At 38.7% G+C, this 26,304-nt stretch overlaps 3 protein-coding genes and 1 pseudogene across 7 annotated transcripts; 2 read left to right on the top strand and 2 right to left on the bottom strand.

Annotated features, from left to right (window-relative positions):
* Positions 1–1,182: 1,182 nt before the first annotated feature.
* LOC110746870 (putative xyloglucan galactosyltransferase GT17) lies at positions 1,183–3,182 on the top strand. Its single transcript, XM_021947098.2, has one exon. The coding sequence runs from the start codon at positions 1,183–1,185 to the stop codon at positions 2,866–2,868; it is 1,686 nt and encodes a 561-aa protein (XP_021802790.2). The 3' UTR covers positions 2,869–3,182.
* Positions 3,183–3,508: 326 nt separating this feature from the next.
* LOC148293697 (protein CYSTEINE-RICH TRANSMEMBRANE MODULE 9 pseudogene) lies at positions 3,509–4,126 on the bottom strand (annotated as a pseudogene).
* Positions 4,127–11,318: 7,192 nt separating this feature from the next.
* LOC148293698 (protein neprosin-like) lies at positions 11,319–13,463 on the bottom strand. 5 transcript variants are annotated; one of them, XR_015836295.1, is made up of 5 exons: positions 12,913–13,463; positions 12,415–12,535; positions 12,203–12,301; positions 12,008–12,094; positions 11,319–11,872 (listed from the first exon to the last, which is right to left on the bottom strand). XR_015836295.1 is itself a non-coding variant. In XM_088254133.1 (4 exons), exons 1-4 carry the CDS (start codon positions 13,002–13,004, stop codon positions 11,663–11,665), a joined length of 492 nt encoding a protein of 163 aa, XP_088110259.1. In that variant the 5' UTR covers positions 13,005–13,456; the 3' UTR covers positions 11,319–11,662. The 5 variants fall into 5 exon arrangements, 2 of the variants coding, with proteins under 2 accessions (XP_088110259.1, XP_088110258.1); XR_015836293.1 differs by having other exon boundaries at positions 12,222–12,301; positions 12,913–13,454; XR_015836294.1 differs by lacking the exon at positions 12,913–13,463 and having other exon boundaries at positions 12,222–12,301; positions 12,415–12,859.
* A 5,370-nt stretch (positions 13,464–18,833) lies between these two features.
* LOC148293699 (uncharacterized) lies at positions 18,834–26,300 on the top strand. Its single transcript, XM_088254567.1, has 7 exons — positions 18,834–18,887; positions 20,078–20,318; positions 20,408–20,934; positions 23,017–23,947; positions 24,058–24,582; positions 25,068–25,534; positions 26,256–26,300. Exons 1-7 carry the CDS (start codon positions 18,834–18,836, stop codon positions 26,298–26,300), a joined length of 2,790 nt encoding a protein of 929 aa, XP_088110693.1.
* The last annotated feature ends 4 nt before the right edge of the window (positions 26,301–26,304 follow it).

Consider the following 26,304-nt stretch of genomic DNA (forward strand, 5'->3'; position numbering starts at 1 on the left):
ATGATGTCGCTCGACCCCGTAAACTCCCGGAATCTTCCATGGAAGCTCCGATCTTGATCCATTCAAGGCTTGGTGGGGGAGCCGAGAGCGAGTGTTTGCAGAAATACACCAAAGAGAGCCGTTTTTAAACAAGGTCATTTAAAAAATAAATAAAAAATTGGTTGGAACACCTAACATATTTAAGAAAATAGTATATTTTGCCCATTCAAGCTTCCTGCAGGTGGCCTGTTATGTTATGTTTTTTTGTTTATGATGTCTTTATTTGTATTGAACAAAAGAATATCAATCATTCCATTTACAATTATTTCCCAATCAAAGACAACTTGCACAACATGTTCCACGAAAACTCTTTTTAAAATCATATTCCTCCTGCCCCAGCCCCACCTACCTTTTTTCTTTATTTCGTCAAGTTATAGTTGTCACCACAATGTATGTTTATTACGAGTAACCGATCTCACAAGATTACGACACGTGGACGCATGCATGTGCTTTTTAAGTCGTTGCCTTTTGTCTCATTCAAGTTGGTGCGTTATATAATTCACAGAAATATATACATTTGTTGCTGCCACACCACAGCTTCTTAAATTTCTTCTATTGCGATAGGACATAAATGCCCTTGCACCACGACAAACCGAAAATAATAGAAAGTACAAAATCTTGCTGGTCGCCTGGTCCTTGAAAAAAAAACACACAAAATTGTTTGAAGAGTGATTCTTAAAAAAGAAAATAAATAAATAATAACCCGAATTTTCGAGTCATTGTATAAGTTCGGATACCAATTTGAAATGATCGACAAAATTTAGAAATTTTTATAGCCAACATTGGTGGAGTGTTTGGTCAATATTACCGTACGAATTTCTTTGTGCCATGGTGGTACTTCTTGGTGAGAAAATATTGGGAGATATTAGAACACATGTATTGTGACAGTAAACAATCACGAAAATAAAAGAATTGTTTTACTATGAATGAAGGCGTTTTCCCAAGAAGGGTAAAATTTGTACTGAATTAATAGTGCCAAAGTTTGCGGGTGTACGCAACAAATTATATGTGTCTTTCTCTCTGACAAAAACGGAACAACAGAGAAACCTTCATTGTCGGTTGGCCCCACCACTTGACCATTCTTAATTAATTTCTTGTTAAATTTCTCACCAAGATTGCTGACCACTTCGCCACTTTGTGCCCATGCATCAAGCCAATCACATATCTTTGTTGCTTCTCCTTCTTTTTTTCCTTTTCCTTTTCCTTTTATTTTACAGAAACGCAGTCTCTTCTCTCTCTCACTGCTACTTAGCATTCACCAAGTCTCTTTCTCTCTCACTGCTACTTAGCATTCACCAAGTCTCTTTCTCTCTCTATAATTCTAAGTATTGCCATACCTTCTTCTTCTTCTTCTCCATGTTTTCAAGAAAGCAAATCTCGCCTCCAAATACTCCATTGGAGGAGGGGAAAGACAAGTACTATTATTCAAAATATAAAGAAACCCAATTCTACCTCAACAATCCCAATTTAAAGTTTGCTGCCTTAGTTTTTATCTTCCTATCTTCTTGGCTTCTTCTTCTTCTCTTTTGGTTCCCACCCAAAACCACAAACAATGTCGCTGTTCTCCATCTCGCTCACGAAACCCAAAACCCCGAAACCATCAATCTCACCGCCGCCGCCGCCACAAAATCGCTGTTCAAGGTTCCCACGTGCGACCCAAGCGTCGCAGTCTACGTGTACCCTCTGCCGCCCAAGTTCAACACCGAGCTCTTGAGCCATTGCAAAACCCTGAACGTGTACACCGACATGTGCCCCCACGTGGCCAACCGCGGGCTCGGCCAGCCCCTTCCCAAGCTTGGCTCCCCCGCCGCCTGGTTCGCCACCCACCAGTTCATCGCCGAGATGATCTTCCACGCACGTGTGGAGAACCACCCCTGTCGCACCCTCGACCCCGCACGTGCCACCCTCTTCTACGTCCCCTTCTACGGCGGCCTCCACGCCTCCAGCATGTTCAAGGAGGCCAACCTCACGGTCCGCGACGAGCTTGCCGTTGACCTCGTTGACCACCTCCAGGCGCAGCCCTGGTGGGGGAGGAACAGCGGTAGGGACCACTTCATCGCCCTGGGGAGGACCGCGTGGGATTTCATGAGGGCCACCGACGGTCCAGATTTCGGCGCCAACTCCCTCCTCAACTTGCCAGCTGTCAAAAACATGTCGGTGCTGACCGTGGAGCGTCACCCCTGGCAAGGCTCAAACCAGCACGGCTTACCCTACCCTTCCTACTTCCACCCCTCCACGTGGCAGGAGATGCTGACGTGGCAAAACAAAGTGCGGGAGATGAAGCGGCCCAACCTGTTCTCCTTCATTGGCGGGCCCCGCAAGGGGTTGGAGAAGGCGGCGATCCGAAACGAGTTCGTACGGCAATGCGGCGAGTCGACTCGGTGCTTGCTCATGAACTGTGGGCTCAGTGGGGCCAGCAAGTGCCACGAGCCGAGCGAGGTCTTGAAGGTTATGACCGAGTCGACGTTCTGCCTGCAGGCCCCCGGCGACTCTTTCACTCGTCGGTCAACGTTTGACTCGGTACTGGCGGGCTGCATACCGGTGTTCTTTTCGCCGCACACGGCGTACACGCAGTATAAATGGTTTTTACCGGAGGAGGTAAAAACGTACTCGGTTTATATCGACGAGAAGAGCCCCGCGAGTAGAAAGATAGAGGACGAGTTGTTGAAGATATCGGGCGAGAAGGTGAAGGCGATGCGCGAGAAGCTCGTGGATTTGATCCCAAGTCTTACTTACGCGCATCCGAACGCCACCGATGTTGGGTTCGGAGACGCGGTCGACGTGGCGCTTGCGTCGCTGGCCAACCACGTGAGCAAAATGATTAATTAATTCAATTAAATTTTTGGAGCTGCGAATTGGATTATTTGTGTGTTGAGTTTGGGAGAGATGAACAGTATTGGGACGTAGATGGTGGAGGTTCAACGAATTAATTGCTTTATGAGTTGGACCATTAGACCTTTCCTTTTTAGCCTGCCGACACTCCAGTTCTCCATCACTCGCCGTCTTTTTCTTATTTTGTAAAGAACATTTCTATAATGATTTTTTTTTTTTTTATAACTAGTCACATATTTGTATTGATTGAGACACAATAGTTTCTCGTCAACCGATTATATTGTTGAAGTACAATTTTAAAGCTTGATCAAGCGATTATATTGTTGAAGTACAATTTTAATGAAGAATTTGATGACACGGCTTCGAGTGTTTGAATGTTTTTTTCTTGAGCTACAAACCTTTTGCATTCGTTGTTTTTGTTTAGAAGTTGAGTGTCTGAATGTATTTTTCTTGAACACAATGAGTCTATTAGCATTTAGTATGTACTTACATTTTGATCGAAGAAGAAAGTAGTGATTCAAATTCCATAAATGAGTCTACCTATGAAGAAATTTGATTTGAAAAAAAAAAAGAATATTTGCTTATCGGGAAAGAGTATGTGAAACTGTTAAAAAATTAGTAAGGGAATCAAGTGAAATACACGAGGCAACAAATGAAGGTATTTTATTATAACAAAATAGTTATACGACAAAGAATTGGACAGTAGCTAGGATCTCTATTTTATCATACAAAATAAGAAGAATAATGGGCGGCGACAAACGCGGCCCCTCCCTTCCACATATAATAAACTAAAGTGGGAAATCGAAAAACGTGTGTAAAATATAATTCACAAATGAAAGAAATATATATATATATATATATGTGGATTATTGGGCTCTGAAGAATGTCCTGGATGATGTTCAAAAACATGCATCCAAAACGCAACAGCAGCACAAGGCAGCACAGCATCCCTTCCAGAAGCCATCACCTTTTGACTTAGTTTCTACGGCTCCATGTCCGTGGGGGTTTGGGCCATCTCTTGTTGGATAACCAGCAGGTGGTGGGGCCTGCACATAATAAGGACCTCGAGCTGTGGAATGAGGTGGGGGAGGGTATGCTGCGCCGGAGTTATTAGCTGATGAACTCATGATCTTTGAATATTAATATTCCAAGGCTCTTTAAAAAAACAACCGATCAGAGAGAGAAGAAAGTAATGAAATTAAGCTAAGAGAAGTATTTGGGTTTTGGTTATTTTGGATGGATAGTTGATGAGAAGAAGCGCAGTTTATATAGAAAGAAAAGCAGATGAGAATTGTTGGAGTGGTTGTTTCTTAGAAGCTCGGTTGACACGGCGTAAGCTTTGTTTATGTGGCGAAGAAAAATCACAGCACAAGATTGGCACACGGCAAAAGCCTACAAGTTTGGCTTCTAGAAGTATTCTTTGTTCTCATTTGCCTTTTGGACAGGAAGGTCAAGGCACCTACGTAGGAAAGAGGAAACATATTACCGATTCCTCAGAGTAACCAAATAATAATGGGCTTAATTAACACAAGAATTCTTCTTTGATATGTCTGCACTGCAGCCCTAGTTTTAAGTCGTCGACGTCTACGCCGATCGGAATTGATCAAGGACGGATACTTTCGGAGAACAAAAACGGATCCTGGCACTATATTTCATACACAAGTTTTGACATTGATTTGATCAATTTGAGACAAGGCAAAGGGCTTTATTATAAAGCTACCACAACTATATTCTTGTCCAAATAGGTACCAACTCTTCAAAATAATGAAAATTGGGGTTTGACACAAGCATTTTTATTAGATATCATATGATACCTACTACTTTACCACTTATACGGTTAGCAGATTTTCAAACCACACTCAAAAGTATGCATGCTCTAGTTTTAAGGTGTAGTGCTAGTCGATCCACATCCATGACGACCCACACGAAACTGAATAGGGGCTATTTTTCAATCAATGGGGAGGAGATTCCAACTTAGGACTTTTTCCAACTTTGAGAACATTGAAAAAATGGTGTTTGAATTAAATCTCTTCTTTTTGTGATTTAATTCATTTGTTCAGTTTGTATTTCTGACTTTATTCTATGGTCCATCAATATGCCACATAGGTGGTTGCGAATTTATCTATCATTGTATAAGTCTCAGGCTTTTCTCTTAAGAAAAGAATCTCATAAATATCAAAAAGATATTTAAGGCCATCTCCAACCTAGCAAGTTAAACTTAAAAAATTCTAAATTTGAGCTCAATTTCTCTCCCAACCCAATAAAAGTAAAAGGCTAAAATTTGGGAAAACTCAAAATTGGGGTGGAATACCAGTCTAGCTATTGCCTGGACTGGAATTTTTTTTGGTGGAGCCCACTGAGACATTATGCAGCCCATGTTCAAGGAGGAAACAATGGGGCCTGCCACTGCTGTGTTGCAAAAGCTGTCGCATTTCTCAAACAATCCAACAACTGAAATTTAACACTAAAAAAAGATTCAACGATTGAAATTTAAATCCAACAATCAAAATAATATTTTTAATTAATCTAAATCAGATCCAACTCCAAAAACTTAGTCCAAACTCTATAAATACCCGCCTATTTCTCAAACAATCTACCAAAAATATTTTTTTTATTTCTCAATTTATTTTTCCTTTCTCAATTTCATTAATCTCCTCATTCTTATTGAAAATGTCCACAAAATCTATTAAAGAAGAGTCCACTGGTTTTCAAACACATCATCTTCTTCATTCTCATACTTTTCATCTCAATGGATAACCGTTGCAAGGCCATCTTTTTCCTTATGTTTGATGATGATTTAGATGATGAGGAACATCATCACAGAGTGATACAAGCTATTCTCCACCATACTTCACTGGAGAATGAAGCCGATCACCTCCCTAAACATGGTGCGTTGGTAGTCAGTCGTGAGTACAAGAACCATGAGAGGGAAGATCACCATTGCAATCTCATGTCCGACTACTTTGTTGAAAGGCCACATTTTAATACTACGGACTTTCGTAGGCGGTTCCGAATGCGAAAAGAGTTGTTTTACCGCATCTTGAATGATGTTGTCAACCACTAGCCATACTTTCGCTAGAAAAAAGACGGGCTTGGCCGTTATCCCCTGAGCATAAGTTAACTGCTGTCTTTCGTATGCTCACATGGGGATGCTTGGCTGACGCAACAAATGAGTACTGTAGATTGGGTGAAAGCACAGCTCTTGAATCACTCCATAAGTTAGGTTATGTTGCCATGTATGGTACCTCAAGTCTCCAAATCCAGTTGACCATTACAGGCTCTTGGAATGGAAGAACTGCGCATGATGCTTGGGCAGGCCAGTTTACCGGTCACAAAAAAAAGCCCACTGTTGTGCTAGAGGCCTTGGCCTTATACGAAACATGGATACAGCATGCCTTTTTTGGAGTTGCTGGATCCAACAATGATATCAAAATTTTAGCTCGTTCTCCATTGTTCAATGATGTGGTGGTGCATGGAGTGCTTCCCAGGTTGAATGTATTGTCAATAGAAATCAATACCATTTGGGCTACTATTTGGCATATGAGAACTACCACCGTTGGGCTACTTTTGTGAAGACCATCTCTTCTCCTGATAACCCAAAGAAGAGACTTTTTGTACAAATGCAAGAAGCGTACATGAAGGATGTTGAAAGAGCATTTGGAATACTACAGGCTCGATGAACTATTTTTTGGGGCCCTGCACGTATGTGGTGCAAGGATAACCTCCACTCAATCATGATGACATGTATAATTTTGCACAACATGATTGTGAAGGATGAGTACAATCTTTTTTAAGGGGAAAATTTTGGATTTATGACCAAATGAGTTGGAGAAGGCCTAAGTAAGTGTTTTCCCCCCTGTTTCATAAAGAAAAAAAGAAAGATATCTAAGTAAGTGCACGGTAGAAGTATCAGGGTCGACCCTGACTTTTGGGTGGCGATAAATTAAATGAGGCCCCTTCCTTAGTATACAATAAAGCTTAATACAAAAGGATTTTATTTTATTTTTGCTCATTCATTCATTTTTATTTAAACATAGTAATGATCATTCTAACAAAGCAAAAGTACATGAATCATAAAAAACAAAAATCATATTTAGGTCCATGTATAGTTAGATAATATTCAACAAAACAACCTATTCTTTGACAATAAATTCTCAAGTATCTTTTTTTTTTGGGCCGAAAGGTGCTAATTAAACCAATAAAGAGAATCAACAAACCACCTAACAAAAAATAGAGGCCAAGCACCAACAACAAAAAGCAAGAACAAAACTCAACATAGACCAGCAGATAGGGTTTAGGGTGAGAAAAAATAGTTTGCTGGATAGGAAAAAATATAAAGAGAAATTCATAAATATGATTACCTTTTCAAATTCTCATGTTCCTCTCCTCTTGGTCACCATTAATCTCAAAGACAAATATCAAAAAAGAAAAATTGTGAGCCTTTCAGTGAGAGATCGATTCTTAGGGTTACAATATGAGATAAGAGGGATGAGAGAAACTGAAAATAATGGATGGATTGAAGAGAGATTGAGAAAACATAAAATAATATGATGGTGGATTAAGAGCTTGGTGGATTAAATAGAGAGTATATTCTTCCATGGAGAAACTAGGAGTAGGCGTTGGGAAAAGAGGAAGCGTGTTTCCTCATTTAATTTCGTTTTTTTTAAAAGTTGGATGCTGGTATAATATATATGTACATATATAATATTTAAAAAAAATTGGGCCCCCCTTAACTGGACGCTGATTACAATGCTACTTTTGGTTACAAATTCTGTTTTGTTTTTACCTACTTCAAGCTATTAAGATGAAGAAAAACTAAAGAACGTAATAAAGACACTGTAGAAGCACAGAGAATTTCAGAGAAGGAATTGTAGGTTTCTGTATTTCGTTAAGCTCTAACTGAGCATATTACAATCTTTATATCAGCCTAACTACAGTCTTAGCTGGCTACTCACTTTGCTAACAACTCTAACCACATTCTAACAGCTTACTCATTGATTTGTTGACACTTGGCAATATCATCATCATTGATACTCTTACATCCCCCCTCAATCTCATGCTTGGAGGAGCCAGTATAAGATTGGAACAGTGATCTGGAAAAGAAAGAAAAAAAGGCCAATGAGGCCGTTCGTAAGAATATCTGCAAACTGTTCGGCAGAGGAAACATGCTGCAGATGCAAGCATGGCTGAGTAACAAACTGCATGAGCACAAGAATTTGGAACAGTGAAGAACTATGTAACAGAAAGAATAGGAGCAAGCAATATCCGAAATGCGGAAAACCAGAGTGCACAAACAAGATATAGAGTTTCTGCAAAACCAGGAGATTGAGCCATGTGTTTGAGTTTCCATTGAAAACCACCAGCCAACGCCAAAATGAAACTAACAATGGTTGATGGAACTATACTAGCAGGACCGTGGCATTGTAATCAATATCACTGGCTAGCACACAGTGTTGTACATCTGGAACTACGTTGAGATCAAAAAACGAAATGCCATCGAAGTGCAATTTTGGCGTCACCAAAGGAGCAACCTTGTCCTTTCCAGAGATAACAGTCTTGCTAGTTTCACCCTCATCATGAGAACCAGAGGCCTTGCCATCATGTAAGTTCGTTGCCTGAAACAATGTAATGGAATCAGCACCATATGCATGGCCCACAAAAGGGCTGACTATAGAGCGCGTGGCTATCTGAGGCAGCACAACATCTGCAGGAGCAATTATTTCATCTGAAAGTTGGAGTTTAGAAATTGGAAAACCAATTGGAGACACAGTGGCTTCCTCTTCAGCAAATGCATGAAGACTAAAGACTGTCTTGATTGGTAACGGTGGAACAGTTGATGGGGAGGTAGGAAACAAAAACTCTTGTTGACCTATCGACTGTGGGACTGTAGCATTTCAAGATCTTGATTCCTGAGGATAATAGGATGCAGCTCTACCTTGACTGTGATATTTTGAACCTCTGTAGCAAGCACGACCAGAATGAACAAGCATTATTTCTTCTTGTTCAGTAGCAAGCATTATTTCTTCAGCAAGCAATTGACATTGAAACTCCTTGAATGAGAGCATGCTTTCTCGGCATTGCATAACACACCTAAAAGTGTTGTATTCTGCAGGTAAACCATTGAGAGCCAAGATGATAATGTCTTCATCAGCAAAGTGCACGCCAACACAGGATAGCTGATCTCTTGAATCCTTAATACGATTAAGATATTGAGCTATAGAATCTGAACCCTTCTTCATATTGTAGAGACAAGTCTTCAGAAGAAAAATACTAGTCTTGGTAATAATGGCAAACCTTTCTTTCAAAGTTAACCACATCTCTCTAGCATTGGTACTACCAATTACACAAGAAATAGCAGAGGCAGACAAAGTAGTAGAGATTAATAGCATCAATGCTTTGTCATGTAACTGCCAGACCTTATATGCTTCAGTTTCCTCAGAATTAGAACCAACAACAAACTGAGGTGGACATGGATGGGAACCAGTCACAAAACCAAGTATGCCATGACATTCCAGGATTGAGTTCATTTGGAAGTGCCATTGCAAGTAATTAGTATCATCCAACTTGACATGGACTGTAGAAAGCATAGGAACCAGTGATGCAACAGAAGAGTGAGGAATCACTAACTGAGAGGCAGTCAACATATTTGGACCAAGAAAGGAATCTTTACTCACACCAACCAATAACTGAGATGCAATCCAAGAAAACACCCAGAAGAGTAGATTGAAGAAGATAACCTGAGCAATTACAGTCGTGGGCTAGAAATGATCGTTCTTTAACCATAATTGCAAGAATTGCAGCTCAAATGTCAGAGAAAGCAAAAAAAAAAAACAGAGGAATGTAAGGTTCCAATCGAATTTCACCATCGTGCCTTACTTCGGAGTAAGAGTTCAATTGTAATTGTGCTAGATTTCAAGATTTGAGTAAATTGACAGGTCAATTTTGGAGATGATTTCACTGGAGCAATTTAGCAAATAGTCGATAGGCAAAACTATTGTTTAAACTTGCAAGAAAGAATAAAATTGAAGAAAGAGGAGGAGAGGAGAAAGTCATGAAGAAACAGAGGTAATGAGAGAGGTAGGTAATCGGAGATTGGAGAATCTGAAGTTGGGTAGCATTCACCATTATCGCAATTGAGCAAGAAAAATTCAAGATTGAAAAGAAGAAAGAACAGTGAGACAATTGATCGAACAGACAGAGGGCACTAAGCACATTCTAACTAGAGTCTAACAACTCTAACCACATTCTAACAGCTTACTCATTGATTTGTTGACACTTGGCAATATCATCATCATTGATACTCTTACACAAGCCAGATACAAAAGCTCATATTTAAGCAAGGCATACAACTTCCTCCACCAACATTACCATAGCAGATGTCTTTTCTAGAAATTTTAATTCAAAATTAATTCTCAGCACTTTGATGTTCTATTTGTGTTTGTTTATCAATTGTGGTATAATCAACTCATGACAATATATATGTACTCGCCATACAGCTAGCTTATACCAATTTGAACCATTCATCAACTGAATACAGGAATGCGCGGAGCTATTTAACACTTAATAAAACTTCAAGTATCTCTTTTTATTTGAACAAATTAAGGATAATAACAAACGAATAAGGAAATATATGATTATTGGACTGAATTCAAGAGATCAGCTATACTTAAGAACTGCCATCCAAGCAAGAACAATAACAACAACAACACAAGGCAGCACAGCATTCCTCCCAGAAGCCATCACCCTTGGACTTGGTTTCTACAGGTCCATGATGAGCAGAAGCAGGATTTGATGCATCTCTTGTGGGATAACCGACAGGTGGAGGAGCCTGCATGTAAGAAGGTCCCGGTGCCGGTGCTGTCGAATAAGGTTGGGGAGGAGGAGGGTATGCTACTGCTGGTGAATTAGTCGACGATCCCATCTTAGTTGAAAAATAAGATAAGTAATTCTAGTTTGGGTTTGGTTTAGTTTGATGAATGAAGCCCTATTCTAGTGTGTCTTAAACCGGGTGGCTACACCGCGTCAAATCCTATGCATGTGGAGAAGAAAAATATAAAATAATGTTCTTTGTTCTCGTTACTTGGACTTTTTTTTTGTTTTTTGGTCGGAACGTTACTTGGACTTGGGGTAGGGTAGGGTGGAATGGAAGCTACATAGGAAAGAGCAAATCACATTATATAGTCAACTCGTGAGACGATATCCAAGATATTATATAAAATTTATATTAATTTTTTAAGGTTTTTTTTAATCAGTAATTTATTTCATTCATGTTTTATAATTATTTAGGTTTCAAGGGAGGGAAAAAAGGACATTGACTTACCTTATTAGACGTATGTTTACTTTATTAGGGTACACCGTATATCTATGTCTGAATAGCCGCCGGCGCAAAGGTCACAGTATACCAAAATATCAAAGTGTGTATCAAGAACAAGAACAAAAGCAAGACGTTCTGATAGAATATATTCTTTCTCATTAGGCCTTGTATTTGTAGGCAATTGAATATATTCAAACTAATCTGTACAACTTACATAAATACAATGTCCATTAGTAGACCTGGCATTCGTGTCGTGTTATCAGTATTCGTGTCGTTTTCGTGTCAACCCGTTTTGACACGACACGACACGATAAGAAAACGGGTGAGAAATATCAAACACGAACACGACCCGCTCTAATTCGCGAATCACACGACACGACCCGTTTCACCCGTTAAGAAAATAAATTTTTTTAATAAAAATTTAAAAAACCTATATTTTTACATGCCCAAAAAATCAAAATCATTCCAACAAATCTTTCAATTTTCTTCTGAATCTCTTCTGACATGCCTTCTCAATTTTCTTCCAAATCTTTTAACAGAGCTAGCTCTCATCATATCTTGCTCTCTTGTTCTTCTAATTGGAATTGTTCCTTCTGGGCAGAGAGTACCAGACATGGTCCATCGCTGAAAATTCTCAGTGACCATACCAGGAGGAGGGTTTTGGCCTTTGGGTCTCTCAGGTGGATCCTGAAAATTCAAGTTCAAAGAGAAAAAGTTGTAAACTTCTAAAGACTTCTCCTTTACTTGCTCTGCTTAGAATTACAATTTCTAAGAACCCCATGAAAAATATGAATGAGCTCATAGAAGAGGTTAAGTTAATACCAATGGCTTCTTCCCTTTTAATAGAGGATGATCAAAAGCTGGTTGACGATGAGATAGAACACAATCTATGAGATCCCCATCTGGACTCTGCAGCAACAGCAAACAAGAACACAACACATTTTAAGTCAAAAACAGATTGAAGAAGCAACAAGAAGGAAGCAAACAAGAATGGGAATGATTGGGGAAATCTTAGACCAGCTACAACAAGCCATGCCTGAGAAGTTTTCTTGTTTTGTTGCTTTTGTTGAATCTGTTTGTTGTTGTTGTTGTGTACGTTGTTGGTATTGTCTTCTTCTGTTGTCATCCAAACAGCAAATCCCAAGTCCCAGACTCCCAGTACATCAATATATAATTTCCAAAGTCCACATAAATATATAATTTCCAAACTGAAAATTAAATAAATTTACCTTAAGAGAGGATTTGGCAGCAGAGAAGATCTTCAAAGACAGAGAGAGGAGAGATCGCAAGAAGAAGGAGAAGATGAGGACTTGAGAGAGAGAAAGAAAACTGCAGAGAAAGAAAAGAAAGCTGCGGCAAAATGAAGAGATGCTAGGGTTAAGTTAAGGTATTTTTTTTTTAGAATAGAAAATTACAAAATTACCCCCGCTTAACGGGTTGGTTCGTGTATTCGCGAATGGACACCGAAACGACCCGTTAGCTTAACGGGTGGTTAACGGGTCAACACGATAGCAACACGACACGATAACTCCAACCCGAATACTGAATTTTTCGTGCGAATTCGTGTCGTGTTATCGTGTCGTGTGGGATTTTGCCAGGTCTATCCATTAGCTAATTATTTATAGGACATCCTAGTCACTTGCAACAGACAACCAGTAACATCCAATCTCCCTTTAAACAGAAGAAAAAGAAAAAAGAAAAAAATATCATAAGTATCCGGTTATGACCTCCTCCGCAATACTAACATCGCAAAACATGCCAACGGTGGAGAAGAAATAATGGCACCATAGTGTCGTGGTTGGGGTGAGGAATGGAACATCTATGCCTAACAACCAACATAGCGCACATAAAGCAGACAGCAAATTCGCAACCGTGAAACAAAATGCCTTCCAGATGAACCAGTCTGGTACAGGATAAGGAGGATCACGTCGGTGGGTCAGGAGACGCCAGTTCCAACGCAGTCTGTACTTCACAACTGAATGAGAAATCAAAGTTAGGAAATAACAAAGCATAAATAATGATACAAATGGGTTCGAGAATGAAGGATTGTCTGGATATGACATGTATGCAAGCATCAGCAGCCCGAAAAGGGATGCGCAGCAAGTTTTCCAGAATAACTCATCAGTACTAGGCGGTGGTGGCTCCAGTTCCAGTGCCGTGGAATGTAGAGGACGGTATGCTTCTCTGTAACTCATCTTTGAACAAGCTATGAATACTAAAGCCTCTTTAAAAAGTACCGATCCGCAGTATATATGCTAAACCAGAAGTATGCGATGGAGAAGAAGAAGAATATGAAGATTATGGAAAGACTGACAAATCAAATACTTAATTAGCAGTTTTCGGTCATTGATTTTATCGTACGTAGGTAACAAGAAATAGACGATCGATTAGCACAAAGCTGACCACGGTCTCTACTAGACTATTTTAATTTTTTTATGATACAAAACAAATTACTCTTGCTGGCTTTGCTTTGAGGTGTAACGATATTACTATTTGGGAGGAGGAGGCTCATCTTCATGATGATTTGGTGGTAACCCTTTCCTGATAATTAATTGCTTCGGCTTCAAAAAAAAAAAAAATGTTGGGCCTAGAACAAGAAAAATTACAAACCTATAAATTACATATGCTTCCTAGTACAGTTAGTTTTCCTTAGTCTCAAGGAACCCAACGCATCAGCTACCTTGCTGTGACCTAAAACCATAGAGAACAAATGGAACATATACCTATAGAAAATCAATATTTCCGATTACCAACTCATGAGAATAACCAAACTTCTAGGATTTCTAGAATTATTTTTTACGGAAGATATGATCCTTGTCTCATGAATTGCTTTGTTCTTATGTGTATAGACTACAGAGAGAAGTTAACTCAGCTGCTTTTTGTTCATTTATCTTTTACCCATACTAGCCCCTTAAAAAGTTTATTATTATTATTATTATTATTATTATTATTATCTATATATATAAAGCAAAAGGCAGAGAATGGTGAAACATTCAAAATACCAGAAAATGCCCTTGATTAATGCAAACATTAAGAATTGAGATTATTAATTAAATGAGGATAATATGGTAAATTCACACTTATCCATATAAAAAAATTAAAATTAAAAGAAAAATCATATAATGAATCCTATTTTTATGGAACACAACTACCCATTATCTTTTTTAATTCTAAAATAAATTTAAATTTTTTTAAAAAAAGCCTCTCGCAGGCGCGGAAGCGCGTGTGGAGAGGCTAGTTATTATATAAAGCAAAAGGAAGAGAATGGTGAAACATTCAAAATACCAGAATATGGCCTTAGTTAATGCAAGGATTAAGAATTAAAATTATTAACTAAATGAGGATAATATGGTAAATTCACACTTTTTCATATTTAAAAAAAATTAAAATTAAAAGAAAAATCAAATAATGGATCCTATTTTTATGGAACACAACTACCCATTATCTTTTCTAATTCTAAAATAAATTTATAAAAAAAAAGCCTCTCGCAGGCGCGGAAGTGCGTGCGGAGAGACTAGTTATTATTATTATTATTTGTAATTGTATTTTTCTAAATGGCCGTTTTTAAAAAAAAAAAAAAAATCATACTTATTAAATATCACAAAAAATACAATAAAAGAAATAAAACCTTAAATAGCTAAAAATCCAACAAAGATAGCCAAAGAGAATTTCTCCGTAAGGAGTCCACTACCCCATTTTGCTTTACAAGAACAATAGTAAATAAAAGGCTAAACGACACTTGTAGTCCCTGTGGTTTCCAACTTTTACCACTAAGGTCCCTGTGGTTTCAATTTCGTCACTTTTGCCACTATGGTTTAAAATTCCAAGTAATTCGAGGACACTTCTCAATTTCCGTCACATTCCTTTTAGTTCTGTTAGGGCATCAGTTGTTGCAGTTAGTTATTGAATAAGGGGAGGGGCATTAAGGTAAAATCCCATGTAATTCATAGCACTCGTGCCACAGTGGAATAATCATTCTTCTTACTCCAGAGAAAGAGAACACAAAGGCTCGAATCCTCAAACAGAAATTAGGGATTTCTTTTGGGCCTTTTAGGGTTTGATTGAAAATTTCTCATATGTGCGTAAAAGTTAATCGATTGAAGGAGCTAGTTACACAACCAAAATGACAAAGAGCAGCATAGGAGAAGGCTGTGGAAGCTTGAACAAACCAGGTTAGCAAGAGCTTGATTATTTAACTTAGTTTCAATTTGATACAGGGGCTTTCAATGGTTAAAGTGTTTGTTGCTTTCAATGCTTTGTTTTTTCGATTGTTTGCATGTGTTATTTCTTATCCTTGATTTGTAGCCTTAACTTAGGTTCAATTTGATGTAGGGGCTTTCAATGGTTAAAGTGTTTGTTGCTTTCAATGCTTTGTTTTTTCGATTGTCTGCAAGTGTTATTTCTTATCCCTGATTTGTAGCCTTTTGTACTGGGTTGAGTTTGTCTCTTAGTGGAATAGTTGGTGGAAAAGTAAAGACTTTAGGAAGTAAAGGTTTTTTTTGTTGGAATAGGAAGTAAAGGCAATGGTCCCGTGCATGTTTTCACTACCAAAGGCTTTAGGAAGAATAGTGTCCTATATATTTGCATAAAGTATTCAATATGCATGGTTTGCATTTTTGTTCTTATAAGGTTATGCTAAAAATTTTCCACATGTTTGGCCACCCCAATTGCTTTATAATGCAGCATTTGATGACATTCCAGATGCATTTTTTGACGAGGTTTTAAATTATGAGCCATAGTTGACCCAAGGATATGTAGAACAAGTGCCTAATATAGGAACTGTAGAGGTTCCTGTAGAGCTAGCTAGGAATGTCATCAATGAAAAGGGTAATGAAGAAGAAAATGGTGAAGAAGAGAGTACTGAAGAAGACACTGATTGTAACATCCCGATCCAAATTTAAATCATTCGATAAATTGCTGCTAGTTGGGGATATTAATTGTGTTTTAACAGGTTGAGAATTTTTGGGAAAAGTCCAATTTATAGGGGAGACTTTGCCGAATTTTCAGCAAAGGCCATACCCTAAAAAACTTTGGTTTCCATTAGAAGGGCACATTGGTCAAGTGTGCTCGGCACCCGCCAAGTGTCGGACACACATAGGGTCCAGCGCAGATTTCAAAGTGGAATTTGGGTCGGGTCCTGTCAACTTGGTATAAGAGCATTAGGTTAAATTCATGTAGACTCGGCACCTTGTGTGCATCCTTGTTCTAGTAAATTGTTGACGTTTCTTCATGTTGTCTTGCCTTGTTGGCATGGCTGAGTAAAAGGCATCAAGACGTGTTTGAAAATTTTGTTGAGGTTTTCATGTGAAAATGTAGTATACATGTGGGAATAAACGGTTTGGGAGGAATTATAGTGTAGGTTTAATCTTGTCCGACCATTTGTCCACTTGAGCCAGCCCCTAAATTTTCAATGATTCAAATAGAATTGATTGCAAGATTGTCATGAAGATGGTTTGGAATGACTAGATTAAATTTTAGGAATATGTGCTGATGTGGATGTGAACTATGGACAGTTGTTATGCATATATCCAAATGAAATCAGGGGACAAAGATACCTCTGGTCACTAATCACTTCAAAGTGAATGTTATTAATATTGATGGTTACTTCATCCACTACAATGTTTCTAGTCCCTATAAAGATGGTCGTCCTCTTGGTGGCAAGGGTGTTGGAAGAAGAATAGTCGATAGGGTGCCTGAGACTTATCACTCTGAGTTAGGTGGAAAGGACTTTGCTTATGATAGGGAGAAGAGCCTCTTCACTGTTGGTTCCCTTCCACGAAACAAACTTGAATTTGCCGTTGTGCTTGAGGATATGCCATCGAACTGAAATGGTGGAAACACTATCCTGGATGGACATGGGAGTCCAAATGAGAGTGACCAGAAGAGATTAAGGAGCCCAAATCGGTCTAAAACATTCAATGTAGAGATTAGCTATAGTGCAAAAATTCCCATGAAAGTAAATGGGGATGCTCTGTGTAGTCAAAAGTCAGAGAATCCCCAAGAAGCTCTGAGAGTACTGGACACCCTATTAAGACAACATGCATCTAAGCAAGGGTTATATATATCTTTCCATTTAAATCCAAGTACCAACTTGTTTGCTCCACGCACATGATTTTTCGGATTTCAGATTTACTTCTTCCGTCTCATTGGAAACTACCTTCTATGGTGGTTTCCAGGTCGTTTTTCGATCTCCTTGGTGCTATTGAGGTTTTGAATCTCTCTCCACAATGGAAGAGGGGTCTTTAGGTGTTTTCCTTAAGGATTATCGATTATTAAAGCGGAGTCGCGCCGAGTTGGGTCGTTAAGATGCGTTCGTCTCCAATGCAACTCTGGCTCCGATGGTGGCTCATGATTCGAACTCAGGTCAGAATCTTAACCTTGTGATGGATTCCATGGGAATTGCAGGTGTGAAATCTGGGATTGATGGTGCGAGTTTTAGGGATAAACTCATGAATAAGGTACATCTGGTGAAAAATATTTGCATTGATGTTAATAGTTTGGATACTGATTATGATGAGTTGAACGATGATGAGGATGTAGTGATTTCTAGAGTGGATAGGGGACCCAGTATCTAGTTCTCTGAGAAGGATATGTCTCGGCTTTGCCAACCTCGGGAAAATGCACTAATAGTTAAGCTCCTGGGTCGTTCTCATACTTACAATTACCTCCATGATAGGTTACAACAGAAATGGAGTTTGAAAGGAGGTTGGAAACTCGTGGATTTGGTGAACGACTATTTTGTTGCTAAGTTTGAGCTTGAGGAAGATCTGGAGTTTGTCCTCACTAGAGGGCCTTGGACAATTGCGGGACAATACTTGGTGTTTCAGAAATGGAGGCCTGGGTTTTGTCCTGCCACTGCTCATATTACTCGAATGGCTGCGTGGATTCATGTTTCGGCAATTCAATTGGAGTGTTTTGATGTGTGGGCGTTGAAGCGAATTGGCAATTTGTTGGGTAAGCTGTTAAAGATTGATGCTCTAACTACGTCTCAGAATAGGGGCAAGTTTGCAAGACTGTGTGTTGAATTGGATCTTACAAAGCCTCTTGAAGCTTTTGTCAAGATTAATCAGGAGTGGTATAATATTGAGTACGAGGCCCTACCTGATATTTGTTATTTATGTGGGCGGTATGGTCACAAGAGAGAGCACTGTGAAAAGAGGAATTATGTTCCTGCAGCTGTGCTTGGGGAAGGACAAAGTTCAGTTGCTGAGGATGTTTTGGAAGTTGATGTTGTTATGAATAGTGAAGATTGTTTGAAAAATTTACGAGGCCCTTGGATGAATGTTCCAGCAAGGAGAAGGCCTAAAGTAGTGCATAAGGATCAGGGAGGTAGAAATAATGGGGTTAGAGCTAAAGGCTCAAGATTTGATGCCCTGCATGGTGTAAGTGAAAATTTTGGCCAAGAAGAGTTGTTTGTTAATGGCGTTGTTGGGCACAGTGTTTATGGGAAAGGTGAACCATCTATAAGATATGAAGGCTTGGGTAAGAAAGTGTGGACCAAATCGAAGGTTGTTAAGTCAGATATTCAAACCGCTTTGAAGGATATTTCTAATATGCCTCAGCAGGATAAAACGCATTTGGCGGCTGCTGCCCGAAAAGAGGGAGGGTACAATAGCACGGGTTTTGGGGCTTAATTGCTAGAGACAAGATGGTAATTGGTGGAAAAAGGGTGGAGAGCTCTGTTTGCCGCGCAAATCTCACGGTCTGGAGTTCCGGGCCGAGGGGATATGCATTGACACGCGGCTTCTTGCTTTTGAGTGCGATGCGGTTGTGCGCGGGCGTGCCAGCACGGTCTACCGTGCGTCGAGATGTTGATGAGTGTTGGATGGATAAGTGGTGCGCCTGTTTGAACTCGTCTTCTAATCAAACGATTGTAGCCGAGAGAGGAACTAGTCTCGGCTGTTAGGTTCACGGCCTGAACTACAAGGCCGTTGAGTGATGGTGTTGGTGGTGGGTTTTGGGCAATGCTCCGGCGCGTCGCTCAGGGAGCGACGGTCGTATGATATATGGGGTGAGTGAACGAACAACAGGGATGGTGCTCCGGCACCTTGAAAATCAAGGGTCGTATGATATATTGATGAATGAATTTTCCTTACAGTCTAACACTACTCCTAGCAAAGCAAGTAAAGATATTGAAAGTGCATTACAGGAAAAAATAAGTTGCTCCGTGGGAGGCTTTGGTTTGGTGTTTGAACCCTTTGAATGTAGCTTGAGCCTTGTATTTATAGGAAGAGTTCCTGGAGGAGTAATCGAGGCTGAAAATCTGCATGGTGGAGCCTGATTAGAGCAAGTGGGTAGTCCAATTGACATTTGGGATCGTGAAGTATGGTGGTGTAACCCCATAAATCCTGGTGAATCTCGGCCGCCGCCCCGATCATGGACTCTGCGCTTCCGGCCGTGGAGACGCATTTATGGCCTTGATAGCTGGTGACCTAATATCTCAAGCTGTCAGAATTATTGTGAGAATGTCTACGTCTAATCACTCTAATTCTCATCACCAAATCCTGACTTCAATCACTTCCCACCTTCCCTCGTGCATTAAATGCTTATTCGTGGTCAGTGGGTTTGCTGCAATAAACAGAGGCACTACTTCATTAAATGAAGCCTGGGACCCTGTCGTCACGTGATGATTCGCCTTTAATGCTTTTGGCCGTGATTTTGCTCGGCCTCGGCCTCGGCCTGCACTCGAGGCCGAGATGATCATGCCTTAGCATTTTTCTTTTGTCTTCAGGAAGGCAAAGCACCCTGTTGAAACGCTGCGTTTCAGTTTTACGAGCAAGTGCCAGGGCCGAGAAAAGGGGCTCCTTCGGCCAGCTCATGGCCGTGATTTATTAGGCACAAACAAGCTCACAATCTTTGCCGGATAAGGTTGCTAATTGGGTCAATTCCAAGGATGTGCAAAGTGGGAAGGGCATTTATATATTTGGGCATCAACCACCAAATATAGTTAATAACGTGAGTGTCCAGGAGGATGAAGGTGAGATTAATCGTGATGCAAATTCTATTGGTTCTATTGATCATGTGAGTGTGCTAGAGGAGGGTGTTCTTGTGCATACAGAAATGGATACTTTTGAAGGTCAAGTGAGATCTCCGAATGGGAAGTTGCTGGATAATACCTTCACTAACACTGAAGGTATGAGTTTTGGTTTTTAAGGGTTTAGCCCTTAGATTTTTGTTTCTTGTTGATTGGGTTTATGGATATTGTTTGCTGGAATGTGAGAGGTGCCGCCTGCACCAAATTTCGAACTAATGTGATGGAGTTGATCCACACTCATCGTATGGATATTCTGTTTTTGTGTGAGCCTAGGATTAGTGGCCAAAAGGCTATGGATATGGTGAAATCTTTGGGGTTCTCTTGCTTTGAAATTGTGGATCCTGTGGGATTTTCAGGTGGCTTGTGGTTGCTTTGGCATGGTGATAGAGTTAAAGTTGAGGTACTTGGCACTATGGATCAGGCCATTACAGCTTGTGTTTCATGGCCTGGTCAAGTTCCTTGGTTGTTGACTGCTGTTTATGCTAAGCCTTGTAGTTGCAAGAGGGAGAAACTGTGGGATTATTTGACCTTTGTTGCTAGTTGTCACAAAATGCCTTGGGTGCTTGTTGGGAATTTCAATGAGATGTTGCAAGTTGAGGATAAGCTTGGAGGTGGTCAGTCTTTAAGATTCAAGGGTTTCAGGAAATGGTTGTTTAATAATGAGATGGTGGATTTGGATTTTTCTGGCCCTAAATTCACCTGGATTAATGGGAGAGTGTTTGAAATGTTGTGCCTCAAAAGAGGTGTTTTAAAATTTATAAACTCGCAAGCGCACGAATCGAATATAGCATAAGCGTGTAAGAGCGAGATCGTACCCAAGGGATTGCGTGTAAAGATAGAAAACCAATTTCACCCAAGTTAATTTCAATGCCAACCTAGTTGATTCAAATGGTGATTTGTTTGTTTAAAAAGAAAATAAAATAAAGCATAAAACAAATATAGAAATGACAATAAACTGAAATCAAGATTTACATTTATGAGAAAAATAACTAAGGTATTAGGTTTCCACTTTTAACATAAACATGCAACTCTTAATAATTTGATCCACAAAATATTTTCCATTGTAGTTGTTCAAAATAATTAAAGCTCTTTTTAATTTCCTTTAGAAGTATTCTAAGCATAACTTGTACCATTGGCAACAAACTATCAAAAAATAATCTTCATCAAAATTCTATTAATCTTTAGTAATTCTCTTCTCTTTTAAAAGCATGAAAGTTTTTACTACACTATGGGAAAAACATGATTGAACCCATGAAATAGATTATCAAACATTCATCAATTAATTAAAAAGAAAACTACAAATTCCATTTGAACAAATACTACAAATTCACATTAAAGCTTAAGTTTGGATCAAACTAATAAAAATTACACACTTATATTAAAAGCTAGCCTACGGAACCATGAGGTATTAGAATCCACACCATCATTCCATAAGATTCTAATTATTTATCTTTCAATTCCCATGGAGTAGCAATCTAGAAATCAATCTAATGCTTTCTCAAGATTTATCAATTAAGCTTGTAATTTAGATCATAAGTAAATTTTCCTTCCCTTCATAAGTACAAATTCTAAGCATAATATGTAAACAAAATTATTTAACTACAAAGGATCAAAGTTTCCTAAGCGTCCTATGTGAAAAAGTTCATTTGAATAACAAAATATCAAAGAAATTTGTAAATTAGAAATATAAACCAAGGATGAATTAATAGATTAATCCAAACTCTTAACTACCACAAATACATGTTATATCTCACAATACATGATAGAAGTGGTGAAAAGAAGTTTAATCTATTAATCATGTGAAGTGAAAATTATAATCATTGAACACCACAATATTTGAGAATTGAAAATAAAAACTAGAACTTTATTTAGTAATGGTGTTTCATCCAACCTTAGTTAGGTAATTTAAATAGACATAATTAATATTTAAAACAAAACAAAGAAACTAAAATACATAAATTAAATGAGAACTAGGAAAGGAAGAACAAGTTTAAAAGAGTTATTAGCTCTTGGTTCTTTCCTTTCCATCATTGTTCTCTTTCTTCCTCACTCTTTCTCTCTATCTCTTGCCGTGTGTTTCTTCCTCTATATCTCTATGTTTTGATCTTTGCTCAAAACTTGTATTTATAGCCAAAGAAAGGGAGTCTTGAATTATATAATAATCAAGTAGCTTACTTTTCCAAATATCTTTCTCATCTTTAGCCTACTTCCTTTACTTTGGTTTCACAAAGATCTTTGAGTCTTCTTATCAATTGCTCCACTTGCTCCACTTGCTCCATCTCATCTCTCGTATCTTATAAAAAACTGCAGCAACTTAGTTCAAATTGTAGCTAGATAACAACTCAAGCATCATCATTCTTCTTTGCATTCATTGGTTGCAAGTAGTCAATTTGAACTTCTCCTTCATTGTTTATTCATTCTTTCTTTATTTCTTCAATGATGGAAGCTTGCATGCATGTCCTAGAGCATAGATGAAATTGATTGCTTCTTCTTTCCATTTGGCATTGGTGGAAGACACTTAATATCTACAAATAACCACTTATTAAATATAAAAACAAGATTTGGAATGAAACAATATAAATACTCTAATAGATTTACATATAACAAAAGAAAATACTAACAACTATAAATTTAAGGATAAAACTTGTATTAATTTTGTGCTCATCATGAAAGATTGGATCGAGTAGTTTGTAATTTGGAGTGGAGATATTGCTTTGCTGAGGAAGGGGTTTAGGTGGAAGACGATGCTGAGATAAAAGCTTTGGTAGTAAGATACTTTTCTAACCTGTTTTTTCAGTCCAGTTGTTTGCCTACTAATATTACCATTCCTAATTTGTTTCCTAGAGTTGATTCTTTGGATTTGCATGGGTTATTGAGAAGTGTTACTGCTGAGGAGATCAAAACTAGCTTATTTAATATTGGTAGCTTAAAAGCTCCGGGAGCTAATGGTTTTCCAGCTAGTTTTTATCAACATAATTGGGATATTTGTGCTGCTGATATTGTGGATATGGTTCTGAAAGCTTTTCAGGATTGTTTTATTCCTAAGGAATTGAATTACACCTTTATTTCTTTGGTCCCTAAGGTGGAAAATCCTTCATCCATGCTTCAGTTTAGGCCTATCAGTTTGTGTTGCACTTTGTACAAAATTATCTCCAAAATTATTGTTTGTCGTTTGAGACCCTTCATGGCCCAATGGATCAGTCCAAACCAAGTTAGTTTTGTGCCTGGGAGGCACATAACTGACAATATTTTAATTGCTCAAGAGATGATGTATAAGTTTAGGGTTTCTAAAGGTAAGAAAGCTTTCATTGCGTGGAAGATCAACCTTTCTAAAGCTTATGATCGTTTAAACTGGAAGTTTATTGAGTATGTTCTTGAGGAAATAAGGTTGCCTGCCCAATGTAGAAAGCTGATTATGGATTGTGTTAATTCCGTAAGATACCAAGTTTGTGTTAATGGGGAGCTTACTGAAGGTTTTATGCCTAGTAATGGTATTCGGCAAGTAGATCCTCTCTCCCCTTATTTGTTTGTGTTGTGCATTGAGAAATTATCGCATATCATCTTTGACTCTGTGAATAGAAAGTGTTGGAAGCCTGTGAAGACCTCTCAATCAGGGCCTACAGTTTCTCATTTATTTTTTGCTGATGATTTGGTGTTATTTGCTGAAGCTAGTATTAATCAAGCTCGAGTTATGAAGGGATGCCTTGATCTATTCTGTCAAGTTTCTGGTCAATTGGTTAACTTTGATAAATCGGCTATCTTTTGCTCTCCCAACACTAGTATGGAGTTAGCTAGAGAAATAAGTGATATTTGTGGTTCCCTTTGACTACTAATTTAGGGAGGTATTTGGGTATGCCCCTGTTACACTCTAGAGTTACGAAAGGTACATTTACTGGTATTGTGGACAAGGTGCATAAGAGACTAGCTTCTTGGAAAAGTAAATTGTTGTCTTTGGCTGGTTGTACCACTTTGATTCAAGCTGTCATGTCTGCTATGCCTATGTATGCGATGCAAACTGCTAAATTGCCTATGAGTACCTGTGAGGAGTTAGACAAGCTTAATAGGAATTTCTTTTGGAGAGGAACTGATGCGAAGCATAAGGTTCATCTCTGTCAGTGGGATTTGGTCTGCAGGCCTAAGAATAAGGGTGGTTTAGGCTTCAAGAATTCTACCAGTCTGAATCAAGCTCTACTTGCCAAAATTGGTTGGAGAATTCATAGTAAAGACAAGGGATTATGGGTGAAGATGTTTGAGGGCAAGTACTTAAAAGGCCAATCCATTCTTCATCCTTCCTTACCATGTAAGAAGGATGGTTCTTCTACTTGGAAAGGTATTATTTATGGTGCTCAGCTGCTTAGACAAGGTATGAGTTGGAGGCTTGGTCGGGGTGATAATGTTTTGTTTTGGAAGGATCATTGGCTCCGTGAGGGATAACCCAACATTCTCATTCTTCTTACTCGTGCCACAGTGGAATAACCCAACATTCTCATTCTTCTTACTCGTGCCACAGTGGAATAACCCAACATTCTCATTCTTCTTACTCTAGAGAAAGAGAACACAAAGGCTCGAATCCTCAAACATAAATTAGGGATTTAATTGAAAATTTCTCATATGTGCGTAAAAGTTAATCGATTGAAGGAGCTGGTTACACAACCAAAATGACAAAGAGCATAGGAGAAGGCAGTGGAAGCTTGAACAAACCAGGTTAGAAAGAGCTTGATTATTGAACTTAGTTTCAATTTGATATAGGGGCCTTCAATGGTTAAAGTGTTTGTTGCTTTCAATGCTTTGTTTTTTCAATTGTTTGCATGCGTTATTTCTTATCCCTAATTTGTAGCCTTAACTTAGTTTCTCTGGTCACTAATCACTTCAAAGTGAATGTTATTAATATTGATGGTTACATCATCCACTACCACTACAGTGTTTCTGGTCCCTATAAAGATGGTCGTCCTCTTGGTGGCAAGGGTGCTGGAAGAAGAATAGTCGATAGGGTGCTTGAGACTTATCACTCTGAGTTAGGTGGAAAGGACTTTGCTTATGATGGGGAGAAGAGCCTCTTCACTGTTGGTTCCCTTCCACGAAACAAACTTGAATTTGCCGTTGTGCTTGAGGATATGCCATCGAACAGAAATGGTGGAAACACTATCCCGGATGGACATGGGAGTCCAAATGAGAATGATCGGAAGAGATTAAGGCGCCCAAATCAGTCTAAAACATTCAATGTAGAGATTAGCTATAGTGCAAAAATTCCCATGAAAGTAAATGGAGATGCTCTGTGTAGTCAAAAGTCAGAGAATCCCCAAGAAGCTCTGAGAGTACTAGACACCCTATTAAGACAGCATGCATCTAAGCAAGGGTTATATATATCTTTCCATTTAAATCCAAGTACCAACTTGTTTCGAACTTCTGGTATCTATACATTTTCATTCCATCTAATTTAATCAAACGTAAGTGTGTTGAGAAAAGGGCATTAGAACGTTGTTAGTGATCATTAGAATAAGGGGGACCTCAATCAAGCCAGCACCCGGATATATCTTGCAGACATTATTCTATGTTCATTTTTACTTTATTTGGTTGATTATAGTCTGGAAGATAGAGATAAATTAAGCTTTGGAAGTTTACCCTCTTACATTAGCCATTGTTCACATAAGGGATGAGGAGTATGCACAGTATGTGTTGAAATCTTTAAACTCTTTGTAGAGGAAGACTTTTTAAATGCTTGAAATTCATATGGCAATATTGGGTGGTCCGTTTTATTTATGGGTCGACCCAAATCATTGACGCAATTTAGATGGTAATGACAAGCTTTAAATACGTAAATTTTAGACAGCTGATGAGTCTTGAGTTTTATCAAGCTGCATCTGAGGTGTGAATATATGGTAGATACTGGCATGCCTTCGTTGATCTAGACTAGTTTGAGCTAAGGGTGTTGAGAGATGCTTGATTTATTTTCATTTTATTCGGAAAATCATGAGGATATTTTTGGGAGGATAAAACTTTCATGACTATCTGGAATGCGTTATTTCTCATTTGTAGGTTTTGAAGAAGATATGGAAATTAAATCCAAGTGGATCAAGTTAAATTG

This window comes from Prunus avium, chromosome 6 (assembly GCF_965620075.1).
Source record: "Prunus avium chromosome 6, drPruAviu1.hap1.1, whole genome shotgun sequence".
Taxonomy (NCBI): Eukaryota; Viridiplantae; Streptophyta; class Magnoliopsida; order Rosales; family Rosaceae; genus Prunus; species Prunus avium.